The sequence below is a fragment of the Thecamonas trahens genome, assembly GCF_000142905.1.
Source record: "Thecamonas trahens ATCC 50062 unplaced genomic scaffold supercont1.13, whole genome shotgun sequence".
NCBI classification, from domain to species: Eukaryota; order Apusomonadida; family Apusomonadidae; genus Thecamonas; species Thecamonas trahens.
Window position 1 is genome coordinate 286,570 of NW_013657667.1, and position 12,454 is coordinate 299,023.

The 12,454-nt window shown below is 63.8% G+C and overlaps 6 protein-coding genes across 6 annotated transcripts; 4 read left to right on the top strand and 2 right to left on the bottom strand.

Annotated features, from left to right (window-relative positions):
- The first annotated feature begins 277 nt into the window (after nucleotides 1-277).
- Nucleotides 278-4,233, top strand: AMSG_03548 (uncharacterized protein). Its single transcript, XM_013904441.1, has 3 exons — nucleotides 278-348; nucleotides 538-2,807; nucleotides 2,852-4,233. The coding sequence occupies exons 1-3, from the start codon at nucleotides 327-329 to the stop codon at nucleotides 4,184-4,186; spliced, it is 3,627 nt and encodes a 1,208-aa protein (XP_013759895.1). The 5' UTR covers nucleotides 278-326; the 3' UTR covers nucleotides 4,187-4,233.
- A 10-nt stretch (nucleotides 4,234-4,243) lies between these two features.
- Nucleotides 4,244-5,408, bottom strand: AMSG_03549 (uncharacterized protein; the record flags this gene model as incomplete). Its single annotated transcript, XM_013904442.1, has 2 exons — nucleotides 4,244-4,585; nucleotides 4,726-5,408. The coding sequence occupies 2 exons, from the start codon at nucleotides 5,406-5,408 to the stop codon at nucleotides 4,261-4,263; spliced, it is 1,008 nt and encodes a 335-aa protein (XP_013759896.1). The 3' UTR covers nucleotides 4,244-4,260.
- Nucleotides 5,409-5,745: 337 nt separating this feature from the next.
- AMSG_03550 (PP-loop family protein) lies at nucleotides 5,746-6,816 on the top strand (the record flags this gene model as incomplete). The annotated part of the gene is made up of 1 exon (XM_013904443.1): nucleotides 5,746-6,816. The coding sequence occupies one exon, from the start codon at nucleotides 5,746-5,748 to the stop codon at nucleotides 6,814-6,816; it is 1,071 nt and encodes a 356-aa protein (XP_013759897.1).
- Nucleotides 6,785-9,012, bottom strand: AMSG_03551 (CMGC/CK2 protein kinase; the record flags this gene model as incomplete). Its single annotated transcript, XM_013904444.1, has 3 exons — nucleotides 6,785-7,795; nucleotides 7,843-8,631; nucleotides 8,908-9,012. 3 exons carry the CDS (start codon nucleotides 9,010-9,012, stop codon nucleotides 6,824-6,826), a joined length of 1,866 nt encoding a protein of 621 aa, XP_013759898.1. The 3' UTR covers nucleotides 6,785-6,823.
- Nucleotides 9,013-9,615: 603 nt separating this feature from the next.
- Nucleotides 9,616-10,295, top strand: AMSG_03552 (uncharacterized protein; the record flags this gene model as incomplete). The annotated part of the gene is made up of 1 exon (XM_013904445.1): nucleotides 9,616-10,295. One exon carries the CDS (start codon nucleotides 9,616-9,618, stop codon nucleotides 10,258-10,260), a length of 645 nt encoding a protein of 214 aa, XP_013759899.1. The 3' UTR covers nucleotides 10,261-10,295.
- Nucleotides 10,296-10,586: 291 nt separating this feature from the next.
- Nucleotides 10,587-12,422, top strand: AMSG_03553 (monooxygenase; the record flags this gene model as incomplete). Its single annotated transcript, XM_013904446.1, has 1 exon — nucleotides 10,587-12,422. Exon 1 carries the CDS (start codon nucleotides 10,596-10,598, stop codon nucleotides 12,420-12,422), a length of 1,827 nt encoding a protein of 608 aa, XP_013759900.1. The 5' UTR covers nucleotides 10,587-10,595.
- Between the last annotated feature and the right edge of the window lie 32 nt (nucleotides 12,423-12,454).

Here is a 12,454-nt window from a genome sequence, read left to right on the forward strand (position 1 = left end):
AGCACAGGCGTCGGCCAACCCAATTCGGCCAAATCCTGCCTGGCCAGACTACCACAGCTGCTTGGAGCGGCGGCAGCGGCTTGAGGCGAGTCTTTCTCACGCCATCCTTTTTCCTCAACGATGCATGTGCCACCAAGCAGTGTTGGCCTCTTGCGGTCACAAAGTGTTAGCCATCGGCAGGCTCCAGCCCCCCCACAGAATGGCCTGGCTGGCTGGCACGCCGCTCGTCGTCCCACGCTCACGCTCACGCTCACACCCACCTTGCTCGCGCCTACAATTTGTCGTTCCCCACCGCCTCTCTCTCCTTCTCCATTGCCCGGTGCAGCATGGCGTTGGTCTATGTCCATGGTATGGCGCGGTGGCATAGGGTTTGGGGCGACCGGTGTGCGGGAGGGGGGGGGGGGGGGGAGGGAGGGGGGGGGGGGTGGGAGGTGGTGGCGAAGAAACAGGCAGCTGCGCACAGAACGCGGACGGGAGGCCAGGGGGCACAGGGTGGAGGGTGGTGACTCACAGCAAGGGCGACGGCATGCACGGCAGTGGGAGAGGCGACACAGGTGGTGGCCGAGACCGCGGTGGCGTTACTGGCCAACGTGAGGGTGGGTCCGCTGCTGCAGCGGACGCGAGCGCGGCCTGTAGAGGCCAATGTAACCTTTGGAGAGGCCTTTGTCTTTGCACTCGAGCGTGGGCCGATGCTCAACTCTGCAGACGTGAGCGTCGAGGTTCTGGGGCTGACCTCTGCACCGCTCTCTGCGCGGGCTTCGCTTGCGCTCAAGAGCTCGTCGCCGCTGGCGGCGGTGGCATCTTCGGAAGGGCGGTCGGCGTCGTTTTCGCTCGACTCGGGCGGATCGCGGCGGCTGACTGGGAGCTTGGGCGGGCCTGGACCAGGCGCGATGGTGGCGGTGCTGGGGGAGATTGCCATTCCGCTGCCGCGGATGGGCAAGCTGATGCGGTCGTCGGTCTGGCTCGGCTCTGTTGGCGGCGGCATGGTGTCGATTGCAGTCAAGGTCATTGCGGTGGAGCGCGGGCCGTCGCGGGAGCTCGCTGGATGGAACCCGCCTGACACGCGACACACATCGGGGACGCAGCACATTCCGCTGCTGGACGAGGGCAGGAGTGGGCAGGCCGAGCCTGAGTACTACGACCCGAGGGGGGCGCCTTTGGTGACCGGAACCGTCACCTGGGCCCGCGACGTGCCAACCAAGCGGGTGTACACCAAATCGGACTTGTTCACGGCGTACGTGGAGAATCCGGCGTCTGAGTCGCGGTGGTACGCACGGTTCTTTGCCGGCAACGTCCACGACAACTTTGTGGCCAAGTCAGAGGCCTTCCGTGGCTCGGTTGTCATTGTCTCGACGATGTTGACGACGATTCCAGGCCTCGGTAACCAGTACTGGGTCATTGTGTGGAGCAAGGACGCGATTGTGCGGCGGATTGTGTCTGTGGCGTCCAACACTTCGCTGCGGTTCCCGGAGCTGCTGCAGCGTGTGGCGCCAGCGATCTACGCACGCGGCTACAAGCTCTTTTCCAAGGTGGTGTACCCGGCGCCAGGCCTCGAGGCTGCGCTGGTGTCTGTGGAGAACGGCGACGAACCGCAACTGACGATGAAGATTGGCGTGCTGTTTGCCAAGCACGGGCAGACCGACGAGAACGAGATGTTCTCGAACCGCAACGGGTCGGAGGCTTTTGAGGAGTTTCTCGACCTGCTCGGCGAGCGCGTGACGCTGCAGGGCTTCAAGGGATACGCCGCGCAGCTGGACACCCGCAACAACGGTTCGGGCCTCACCTCGGTCGCCACCTCGTTTGGCGACCACCAGATTATGTTCCACGTCTCGACGCTGCTGCAGTATGATCCGACGGACGAGCAGCGGATTCAGCGGAAGCGATTCATCGGCAACGACATTGTGGTCATTGTGTTTATGGACGGAACGACGCCGTACGACGTGCAGACCATGAAGTCGCAGTACACCAACGTGCTTGTGGTGGTCCAGCCCTCGCCGACCGACGCCAACGCGTACCTGGTGACCACAGCCAACGGACCGGGCATCCCACCGTTTGGGCCCGAGGCTGCTGTTGAGTACCCGCGCGACTCGGACTTTGTTGACTGGCTCCTCTCTAAGTGCATTAACGGGCAGACGGCGACGTGCGCCGGTGCCGAGTTCCAGATCCGTGAGAAGCGGACTCGCGCCGTGCTCCTCGACAACATCTATAACGAGCTTCCGCCGTCGGCCTTTGAGCGCAAGAAGAAGCGCATGTACGAGTTTGCGTCGACCGGCCGCCAGTTCCTGCAGGCGCTCCCGGTTGCTGATCCTCAGATCTTCCAGCTCTTTCCCATGCTCGACGCTTTCCCACACCGCATCTCATGCTTTGACTCGATCGATGAGATCCTGTTCTTTGGCACGCCTGCCGGCGTGTACAAGACTGCTGGCAACACGTCCGAGTGCCACAAGGTGACCGATCTGGCTGAGGTAGGCCAGATTGCACTTCTGCCGGAGCTCAACATGCTTCTCATCCTCACTTCGCCGCCGTCGGCGCGGCTGTATGCGTTCTCGCTCCGCGAGCTCCTCGCCGATGGCCCGGCTGGCCAGCCGCAGGTTGCACTTGTTCCGGTCAAGTCGCCGCTCTCGTTTGAGGTCGGCGTGGTGGCGCGGCAGCGGGTGGTGGCGGTGGCGGTGCCTGATGGCGCGGTCCAAGTCTTCGGCATGTCGGCCACGCGCGAGTTTTCGCCGCTTGTCACGCTCCGGACCGAGGGCACGCTCATCAACGCCATGGCCTTTACGCCCACCGGCCTTGCTGTCGGCTACGAGTGTGTCGAGTCGCCGGCAGCGTTTACCTTTTCCATTTCACTTCAGAGGCGCTGCCGGACTCTGCGCAGGCCGGAGCGGTGGAGCAGCTCTACTTGCCGTACCCGATGTACACGGCGTCTGCGCTTGACGCGGTGCCGATGGACGCTTTCTACTTGCCTGGCACCGGCGTCTTTCTCTGCTTCCAGTCTTTTGGTGTTCTTGTAGATGCGCTCGGCGCTGTGATCCTCCGCATCGACTGGGAGATCGAGCCGATCTCGTTTGCCTGCTTTGGCACGTTCCTCATTGTCTTTTCCGTGGGTATCACCCAGGTCCGCTCGCTCATCAACGGCTCGCTTGTCGAGTCACATCTGCTCATGGCGACGTCGCCGTTTGTTTGCGCCGGCGACACGATTTTCGCGTCGGTCAAGGGCTACGACTCGTGGTCGGTCACCATGTTCACGCCTGTCCACAAGTATCCAGAGTTGCTGACGTCAGATCCGGCGCTGAGGCCCGGTGCGAGCGCGGCCGAGTCTGCGGCGCAGGCGGCCGACGCAGCTTCCAAGGCCGCAGCATCGGCCGAGGCCGCGGCCGCGGCTGACAGCGCCTCGTCGCCCGCGGGCATTGACGAGGAGTACTCGAAGCTCCGGCGCGGGCGCGAGACAACACGCATGCATCGGCGCTCGATTGTGGGCTTGCAGCAGATCTCACCAACGGCCGTGCTTGCCGACGATGACGATGCAGTCGTTCACACCTCGTCGTTGGAGGCGATGTGGGAGGCGTCGGCTCGGGAGCAGGCGTCGCAGGTTGACGCCGCAGCTGCTGCGGCAACAGCGTCTCTCGAGGTTGAGGCGTCGCGGCGAAAGGAGGCGCGCAAGTCGCTAGCGCAAGTCGCGCTGTCGGACTTTAACTTTGACGACGCGAGCGGTGGCGAGAGCGGAGGCGCGGGGGATGCGGGCGGCGGGAGCAGGGCCGACGCGAGCGGGAGCGCCAGCAGATCTTCGGGCGCACTGGCAACAGTCGGCGGCATGGCGTTTGGAGCCAACGTCGACGCCGACGCCCTCACCGGCCTCGAGCGGCACCTCTTCCGCTTTGGCGTGTGCATGAACGAGCTTGTGGAGTGCATCGCGACCAAGAACAAGTCGATCATCATCCAGGGCATGTCGCAGGTGGTCAACCAGGTCAAGATCATCACCCGTCTAGTGGACGCGTCAGTCCCGCCGCCGCCCGCGGCCATGACAGCAGCGGCGTCGTCGATTCAGCAGGCCGCCGCTGTGGCGCTCCGCGCTGGCAAGCGGGTGATGATGACGTCGTCAGCCGAGGACTGGACCGCGTTTGCGCGCGAGAACCTCGCGCTCACCGTCACAACCCACAAGCTGTTCCGGCTGCTTCACAAGGCCGAGTAAAGGCATATGACCGCCAAGCAGGAAGTAAACGGGCTGCGAAAAGTGGAGCGGAGAGGAGCGATGCAACGGTGCCTTTACTTCTTCTTCTTGGGTCGCTTGCGCTTCTTCTTGGTGTGGGCGGCGAGGATCTTCTTGCGAACGCGGTGGCCACGCCAGAGCTTCTGCAGGCGAGCGGCGGCGGTACCGAGGCGGACGCCAAAGAGCATGGCAGCCTCGCGCTGCTTGGCGAGCCGGTGGTCCTCCTCGACGACGGCGCGCATGTTCTCGTACTCGCGGGTGAGATTCTCGATCTCTGCCACGGTCTGCGACTGCTGGATCTTGAGCGACTCAACCTCCTTGCGCTTGGCCTCGATGTCTTCAAAGTACTTGTCGTTCCAGGCTGTGATCTCCTCCTGGAGCCTGTGCTCCTGACGCTCGAGGAAGCCCATGGTCTTGTTGTGGACGTTTGTCTCGATGGCAATCTTCTTGTCAAGAGTGTCGATGTCGGCAACGAGCTCGCGCTCGCGCTCCTCCCACTGCCTGCGGCGCGAGTACTTGACAGCCGAGTACTTTTGCGCGAAAAGTTGTAGTTGGAGAGCGCCTGCTTCTTGGCCTTTTGCAGGGCGGTCTTCTTGCGTGCGATGATGATGTTGAGCTCCTTGATCATCTTGTCCTTGTCGGCCTCCACGGCGGCAAGCTGTGCAGAGAGGCGCTTGACTTCGGCGGTTGCCTCGCGCTCGCGTTCGATGGTCCGGCGCAGGCCCTCCTCCTTGGCCTTGTCCTCACGGACGGTGGTGAGGAGGGTCCGGAAGTGGAGCTCGTTGAGCTCGAGTTGGGTATCCTTCAGCAGGTGGATGAGAGAGCGGCGCTCCGACTGGATCTTGAGCAGGTTGTCGGCCACGTTGGGGTTCTCTTTGAGGTTGCGGCAGAGTAGCTGGGTCGATTGCCGAAGCTGGTACGCGATCTGCGTCAGCTCGGCCTCGACGTCTTTGTACTTTGACTTGTTGGCCAGCGCCTTGTACGACGCCCGCTGGGCGAGTAGCTCCTCATATCGAGCCTCCAGTCGCTTCTGCTCCGCAATGATCTGCGAAGTCTCGTCGCCTGTCGCCTGCGCCAACTCCTCCCGCTGCTCCAGGATGTCGCGGGTGATGTCGCCCAACAGCGAGAGCGAGCCCACGCAGTCGTCGAGCAGCGCCGACAGCTGCACCACCTCGAGCGGTGCCAGCCTATCCTTGTGCTCCATGGGGAACGAGCGCAGGTATGGGGGTCGGGTTTGGGGTGTGTGTGGGTGGGTAGGTGGAAGGGGCGTGAGTGAGGTGTCGTATTCTTGGGGAGAGGGTAGACGGAGACCGGGTCGGTGGTGGCGGGAGGGAGGAAGGAGTTGGCCAACCGCCACCCGCTGCTGCTCGTTCCGGTTGTGTATCGTTTTCGGTTTCGGCACTTCGGCGAGTGAAACCCGTGGCAGCCTGGCGGTGGCGGGCAGAGCGGCAAGTCTGGTTTGACGCGGCGGCGTTGCGGTTGCGGCGGAGACGAGGCGGCCTCTTGTCACGCCACTTGCACTCTGCTGGTTCTGTCTTTCGATGACGGTGCGGATAGCGGCTGGCGTGTTTGCTGAGCGGATGGCAGGTCTGCTGGCCGCGGTGAGGCGGGAGGGTGGGCGGCTGCGGGTGGCGGTGGCGGTGTCTGGCGGGGCTGACTCGCTGGCGGCGGCGGCGCTGGTGGACGAGTGGATTGCGGCCGGGGCGGCAGCCGAGGCGAGCGTGGTGACTGTAGACCATCGCTTGAGAGCTGAGGCAGCTGAGGAGGCTGCGTGGGTGGCATCACTGCCTGGATCGCCGCTGCTCCCGGCGATGGCGCCGGGCGCAGGCACTGTGCTCCGCGTTGACGAGCCGCCCTCATCGCAGGAGCACGGCCGGATGCTGCGTTATGCAGCTATGGCGCGGTACGCTGCAAGAAGCGGCATCGATGTCATCATCACCGGTCACTCGGCGGACGATGTGGCCGAGTCGACTCTGCTTCGGGCCGGGCAGGCCTCGGGCGTCGACGGCCTGGCGGCCATGGCGGCTATGGCCGTTCTGCGACCGCCGCCGACTTTGCTGGCGGAGCGCAACGTGCGTACAAGCGAACATCTCTCAGCTGACGGCCCGCCGTGGCTTTCCCGACCACTCACCCGGCACACCCGGGCGCAGCTCGAGGCAACATGCGAGGCCTTTGGCCTCGCGCCCGGCGGATGGGTTGCGGATCCGTCGAACGAGATGACCAAGTATGCGCGGACTCGGGCGCGGCTTGCGCTGCGGTTGCCCGCCGCCGCTGTTGTCGATGCTTCCGGAAGTCTTGCTCAGACTGCTCTTGTCCTACGCGACATGCGCGATGCCGCCGAGGCGCAGCTCGCGAGTTGGCGGGCGGCCCATGTGGCGGTGCGGCTTGACGGGAGCCTGTGTGTGGCAGACGAGGCGCTGGATGCGCTTCCGCAGGTCTTGCGGCTCCGAGCTGTCTCGATGCTCATCACAGCGGTGGCGCAGCGAACATACCCTCCGCGGCGGCGTGGCGTCGAGGCGGTGCTTGCCCTCGTGCCTGGCGCGTCGCAGACGGTGGCCGGCGTGCTTGCAGTGAGGAGGAGCGGGCGGCTGGAGTTTAAAGCGCAGCCGTGAGCCAACATCACAGCCTGTTGTCGTCTGACGATGATGACGAGTCTGACGGTGACGAAAGCGTCACGGGCTTGGACCTGCGTCCTGCGGGACGCGGAGGCGAGCTCAACTCGTAGCCGGAGCGCGGCGACTCGGCCTTGGGCGGCCTAGCCGCCGCTGCCGACGACGCTTCGATGGTCGACGACGACGCTGACAGCTTGGCTTGTCTGCTCGACTTGCCGCGCTTCTTGGCCTTGGACTTGGATGCCTTTCCGTCCTTGGCGGGCTTACTCTCCTTGGCCTTGGACTTGGACTTTGCATCCTTGACATCCTTAGACTTGGACTTGGACTTGGCCTTGGCCTTGGCCTTGGATGCCTTTCCGTCCTTGGCGGGCTTGCTCTCCTTGGCTTTGGCCTTGGCCTTGGCCTTGGACTTTGCATCCTTGGAATCCTTAGACTTGGACTTGGACTTGGACTTGGACTTGGACTTGGCCTTGCGCGGCTGCGAGGCCGAGTCCGACTGGTCGTCATCTGACCACGACGAGTCGCGGTCGTACTCGATGTTGGGCGAGACGTCAAAGTGGCAGGCATACGAGCCAGAGCCAGAGCTAGAGCTAGAGCTAGAGCCGGAGCCGGAGCTGGAGCCGGAGCCGGAGCCAGAGCCCGAAGCTGAGGCCGAGCGCGACGAGGCCGAGGGAGAGATGGTGTAGCGGGTCGACTCTTCGACAAGCGACGAGAAGCGGCCCGAAGAGAAGAGCAGCTGGGTGTACTCGAGCGAACGGATGGGGTCAAAGTAGCGGTGGGCCAGGGTTTGGCGGGCAGTGTAGCGGAGCTCGTGGTCGTAGACAAGGAGCTGGTCAATGAGATCGATGGCATCGGGCGAGGCCAAATGCTTGTTGGTCCTGTTGACGAGCATGGACCAGTTGACGCGCGACGACTTGCAGCGCTCGGCCTTAAACAGGCGGATGGGATATTTCTCGCGGGCGCGCAGCGTCGAGCCATACTTTTGAGGAAGCGGATGTAGTCGGCAGTGCCGAGGCCCTTGCACACGGCAACCATGTGGTTGCGGTTGCCGAGCTCGCGGTCGTCGCCGCCGCGGTCCGACTCGAACATGGAGCGGCGCTGGAAAATGATCTGGCCCATGATGCATGCAAACGACCACATGTCCGACTGGTAGTCGTAGTACCGGTAGTGGAGGAAGAGCTCAGGCGCCTTGTACGAGCGGGTGCCCGGCCAGTTTGTCCACTCGACATTGGGCATAAAGTGAGCGCAAAAGCCGAGGTCAATGAGCCGGAGATCGCGGGTCTTGGGGTTGTACAGCACGTTGCCGGCCTTGATGTCGCGATGGACAATGCCCTGCGAGTGGGTGTAGTGGATGGCGAGGGCGAGCGAGTACAGGTACGACCGCGCCTCGGTGTTGGACATGGCGGCAAAGACCTTCTTGTACTTGGGGTTGTCCACATGCTCAAAGACCAGCGCCTTGAGCCCGGTCTCCGGCTGCATCACCGTGTCATACATCTGCACAATGTTGGGGCCCTTGCCCAGGAGCTTGAGCATCATCACCTCCTGCCGCACCGCTGCCGGCTTCTCCTTCTCCGGCTTGATGGTCTTGACCACAACCTTGGCCCGGTCCGACCGCCGCACCGCACGATACACCGCTCCAAACGCGCCCTCGCCGAGCAGCTCGTCCCAGTGGACCTTGTATGCGTCGAGCGAGCCCCACTCGGGCTCGGGCGCCGTCATCTCCGCCCGGCTCTTGGCCTCGTTGACAAAGGCATAGTCAAACGGAACACCATTAACCTTTTGCTGCGCACGCAGTCGCTTGATCCTCCGCAGGTCCTGCTCCCGTCCCCCGCCCGTCCGCACCACCCAGTAAGTCCCCCTCCAGCCCACCTGCCTCTCCCCGCTTCCTCTCCCGACCTGGCAGCATGGTCCCTCCTTCCAGCCGCAGACCAACCACTCAATTCTGATCCATACCGACACGGCTGCGGTGGCTATTCGCTCACTCGCCCAGTACTGGCTGTAAGGGAGGGGGAAGGAGGAGAAAAACCTCACATAGCCCAGGGAGGGGAGCACTGCAAGCACAAAATGTCAGTGGGAACATATGGTACGTACGTCATCAAAGGCAGCCTCGCGAACAAGCCGTTCGTCGTCTATGTACAGCTCCGTGTCCTCGGACGGCGGCGCGCCCTTGCAGCACACGGCTCCCCAAAAGGCCATGACGCGAGTGAAATGGCCAGCAACAAATGCGAGTCGGACCCAGTCGATCCATTGCGGTTGAATGAAATCAATGACTGCGAAGCAAGTGGGCCCACAACCGCTTCACCATGGCCCACTTCTGGCCGCTCCGCTCACCACCGCTCACCACCGCTCACCACCGCCCAACTGCCCACTACTGCTCCATCTCACCGCTCACCACAACGCACCGCTCACCAAAACCGCTCACCACACCGCACCGCTCACCAAAACCGCTCACCACTACTCCTTCTCACCCTCCACTAGACCCTGGCGTACTCTCCCGCTCGCTGCCAGCCACTCATGTCGTCGACCAACGGCCGTCCAGTCACCGCAGGCCCGGGCCGACGCAGGCGGAGGGCGCAGAGGCGAGACGGCGCAGCAGCAGCAGCAGCAGCAGCAGCAGCAGATAGAGATAGGGTGTATGGTGGAAGACGCAGTCGGCCAGGCCGTGGCCGTAGTCGCGGCAAAGAAGGGAGGCGACCAGTGACGGCAGGGAGGCGACGCGGTGGCGGACGCCGGCCGGGCGTCGGCCGGCCGGTCTCGCGCGATCCGCATCGGCTGCCGCTCTCGGTTCTGGCCTTTGGCATGCGGGACCAGTCGCGGGCAGAGCGGGCGGCGGCGGCTCGGGCCGAGGCCGAGGCGCGTAAGAAGCGCGAGCAGGGCTTCAATCTTCGGCTGCATCCCGAGGGAAGCCAGGGCTCGCCGCTCGACACATACGACTCGCTCTTCGACCCGGCGCTGGCCTCTTACTTTGCCAACCCGCGTGTCCACCGGTTCCTCCTCGACAACGGGCTCATCGACCGGACCGGCAAGGTCATCGACATTGAGGCCAACAAAGCCAAGCTCTTTATTCTCGAGCAAGAGCTGCGCAACGCCGAGAAGGCCGAGTGGCTCCGTCTCCGTGAGGAGGCCGAGGCCGAGCGCCGCCGCCGCAAGCTCGAGGCCGAGCGCCAGGCTCACGAGGAGCGCGCAGCCCTTGTTCGCCAGCGAGTCATCGAGCGCCGCAAGCGCCGCCTCGAGCAAAAGGCCGCGCGCGATAAGATTGCGCCCAAGTCGTTCCGCCCATTTGACTCGCCGCTCCTTGCCGACGCCGACACCCATCCCTCCTCCCGCTCGCCGGGCGCCCATGCTACGCGCTCCAAGCAGGCCAAGCCCCTCACTGACGAGGAGATTTCGGCCCAGCTCGAGTCGACCCTTGCCCGCATCGATGCCGTCAACTCGTCATTGTAGGCGATACACACCAGCTGCATGCAGCTAACTGCCTCCCTCTCTCTTTCTCTCTCTCTCACTTCCCCCCCCCCCCCCCCCTTCCCTGGCTCAAGACTCGCCGGTTACTTCCTCCTCTTCTCTGGTCAACGGTAGATAGCTACGCCTGGCACTCCTGGCTCCGATGCGTTATCATCATCAACATGTTAGAAAAAAGGGCCGAGCATGCGCCACCAACAAGAGTTCTCGTACGTTTTCCTTCGTCCCCCCCCCCCCCCCCCCCGTCCCTTCAACACACACATGCACGCTCCCCCACCACTCCTCCCCCCCCCCTCCCACCTCACTCTCACTTCTTCCCCATGTCCATGTCATCTACCCTTGCCCTCACTCCCGCCGTGGCCGTCGTCTTTGTCCTCGCCCTTGCTGCGCAGGCCACGGCAGCTTCCCTCGACCCAGCGTACTACGACGGGACAGCAAGCTTTGCTTCAGGCGACTACGTGCTGTACTGGAAAGTGCACGCCACGTCGGTGGAGATTGCTCTGGATGCTGCGACGACCGGATGGGTTGGCTTTGGTCTCTCGGAGCCGACGTCGGGCTCCATGCCGGGCTCAGACATGGTGGTGGCGTCGGTCGACGGCTCGTCGGGGGTCGTCACAGTTCGCGACATGCACGCGCTGGGCTTCTCTACGCCGACCGAGGACGCCGCGTGCTCCGACTGGGTCATTGTCAACGGCTACGAGGCAGGTGGGCGGACGGTAGTTGAGCTTGTCCGCGCCAAGGAGACCGGCTCGCCGCAGGATCGTCCCTTTGTCGAGGGCAACATGCATGTGGTGTGGGCGTTTGGGAGCTCAGACACGCTGACGTACCACGGTGCCAACCGCGCCACGAACCAGGTCACCTTTTGGGGTGAGAGCTACGTCCGTCCGGTCGGTCTCACCACCCTTGAGCTCCGCCACGCTGATTTTCCGGTTCCGTCCATCAAAACCCACTACGAGGAGACGCTCTTTGCGCTCCCCAACGATCGGCCGTATCATCTTGTCGAAATCGAGCCTGTCATTGTCCAGCCCAAGTACGTCCATCACATGGTGTTCTACTTTTGCACCGGGCCCACGCTCGGTGAGTGCTGGGACCTTGTGGGCGCCTGGGCCGTCGGCGGGCCGTCGACTGTCACTCCCGAAGTCGCGGGCTTCCGCTTCGGTGCAGGCACCACCATCACCCACCTCCGCATCCAGTTCCACTATGACAACCCGACCAACACTCCGGGTGTGACTGACTCGTCCGGCGTCCGCATCCACTACACTGACATCCTTCGCGAGCACGACGCCGGCGTCCTCTGGATCGGCGATCCGGCCGTCCGGCTCCCGGCCATCCCGGCCGGCGAGGCCGCCTTTCACTACGAGACAACGTGCCCATCGGAGTGCACATCTCGCTGGACGCAGCCTCTCAACGTCTTCACCGTCTTCCTCCACATGCACTCGGTCGGCAAGACCATTTGGACAACTGTCCATCGCGCCGGCGAGCGCGTGCCCGAGGCCGAGGATCGCATTGAGTTCTGGGACTTCAACCACCAGCAACTGACCACCGTCAACTACACTCTCCAACCTGGTGACGAGATCAACGTCCACGGCGTGTTTGACACCACCGGCAAGTCGGCTCCCGTGGTCTTTGGCACCGCCTCCGACGAGGAGATGCTCATGAGCTTCCTCTCTTACTATCCTGCCCAGACCGGCATTTGGCAGTGTGGCTACTTTCCCAGCGCCTCGGACCCGAACAACACCGACTGGACGCTCTGCCAGTCCGACGTTCTCGACATCCGCCAGCCCAAGGTCGCCGACCCGCCCGGCGGCGAGATCATCACCTTTGGCGCCACGCCCGGCACCTGCGCTCCGCTCGCCACCATTCCGCCATCCCGCCCGCAAACAACCTCGTCGCCGGCAGCCTCCCCTCCACCGCCGCCGTCTACCTCGACCCCGACCTCGACTGCCGCCGCCACCCAAGGCTCGTCCTCACCATCGGGATTCTCGTCGTCGACCGGCATGCTGATCGCCGCCGGTGTCGGCGGCTTTGTCATCATTCTCTTCCTTGTCGGCGGCGTTGCCGCCTTTCTGAAGTTCCGGTCCTCGTCCTCCTCGACTGCCGGCACAAACGCAGACGCTAAGAACGCCGTCGCTCTCGAAGCCATTTGATCAAATTCTACCTCTGAGAAATAAATTCTCCA

Coding starts and splice junctions, on each gene's coding strand:
- AMSG_03548 (XM_013904441.1), top strand. CDS start 327: ATGGCGTTGGTCTATGTCCATG. Junction 349..537: donor GGCGTTGGTCTATGTCCATG/GTATGGCGCGGT, acceptor CATGCACGGCAG/TGGGAGAGGCGACACAGGTG. Junction 2,808..2,851: donor TTGCTGTCGGCTACGAGTGT/GTCGAGTCGCCG, acceptor TTCACTTCAGAG/GCGCTGCCGGACTCTGCGCA.